General features: G+C 39.2%; 1 protein-coding gene across 1 annotated transcript; it reads right to left on the reverse strand.

Moving 5' to 3' along the window:
* Positions 1–8: 8 nt before the first annotated feature.
* LOC111648535 (solute carrier family 68 member 1-like) lies at positions 9–991 on the reverse strand. Its single transcript, XM_023398352.2, has 3 exons — positions 612–991; positions 422–505; positions 9–194 (listed from the first exon to the last, which is right to left on the reverse strand). Exons 1-3 carry the CDS (start codon positions 680–682, stop codon positions 23–25), a joined length of 327 nt encoding a protein of 108 aa, XP_023254120.1. The 5' UTR covers positions 683–991; the 3' UTR covers positions 9–22.
* Between the last annotated feature and the right edge of the window lie 6 nt (positions 992–997).

Raw genomic sequence — 997 nt, forward strand, 5'->3', positions numbered from 1 at the left:
GGCTCAAACTTGGACCTTTAACTCAGGAAGAAGCAAGAAAGTGTTTGTACCTTGGGTTTGAATCCCTTCCTGCTTCCTTCAGTTGTTCATATCCAAACTGGTTGAGGATACTGAGCACTATCATAGGGGCCAGAGACTGAGCCGGCTTGGTGAACAAAGCATTCGTCCCAAACACCATGGAGGAGAGAGGGGAACTGTAGCACGGGTGGAAAGAACATCATGACAAAACATCATTTTACAAGTCATATAACCTGAATGTGTTTGATTGGAAACAAAAAAAGGCAAACAAAGTGGTTTCATGAGATATTACCATGTATTTGGCCCAAAGGTTTAAAGACAATGCTGAATGAAAGGCACCATATATTTGTATGTGAGGGACGACTGAGTTAGTGGAAGTATGCTGATAATCATATTTCTTTACCTGCGCTTGTACAACTTCAGGTCTGTATCAATGATGTCAGCCAAGGGCAAGCTGAAAAGACTGAAGGCAGCTTGAATAATGACCCTGCAAAGAAGATAAGTATGATAATGTAGGTATGAATTAAACAAACTGAAGCGATTCTATACAGTGATTATAAAAAAAAAATGGAAGAAATCATTTAGCCTCTTACATGTTAACAGTGAGGAAAAATGCCAGGAGATAGTAATGCTGAGGACCAAGCACTAACATGATAGCCGCCATTCCAGCCTCCACGTAAAAGGCGAAGAGGATGATCCTGTAGTAGCCAAGACCATGCAGCAGACTCTGAAAGCTCAACACTAACAGCTGGGATGGGGATAAATAATTAGGAACAACAGACAGAGTAAAAAATATTATTATTAATAAGTATTATATCAAGTGTTTTGAAAACATGTCTTTGTTGGTGCATTCAGACACTCATACAGAGCTCTGATATCTGAGAGAGTGGGTTGCCAAATAACAGAAACCCTGCTGAAAATGTTCTGAAAATATGTTAAGATTTTGATTTTAAAAAAGTCAGCAGAAATGTGAGTGAAG

Source organism: Seriola lalandi, unplaced genomic scaffold, assembly GCF_002814215.2.
Source record: "Seriola lalandi dorsalis isolate HSWRI2012SDOR001 ecotype SW California unplaced genomic scaffold, Sedor1 jcf7180002042311, whole genome shotgun sequence".
Classification (NCBI taxonomy): domain Eukaryota; kingdom Metazoa; phylum Chordata; class Actinopteri; order Carangiformes; family Carangidae; genus Seriola; species Seriola lalandi.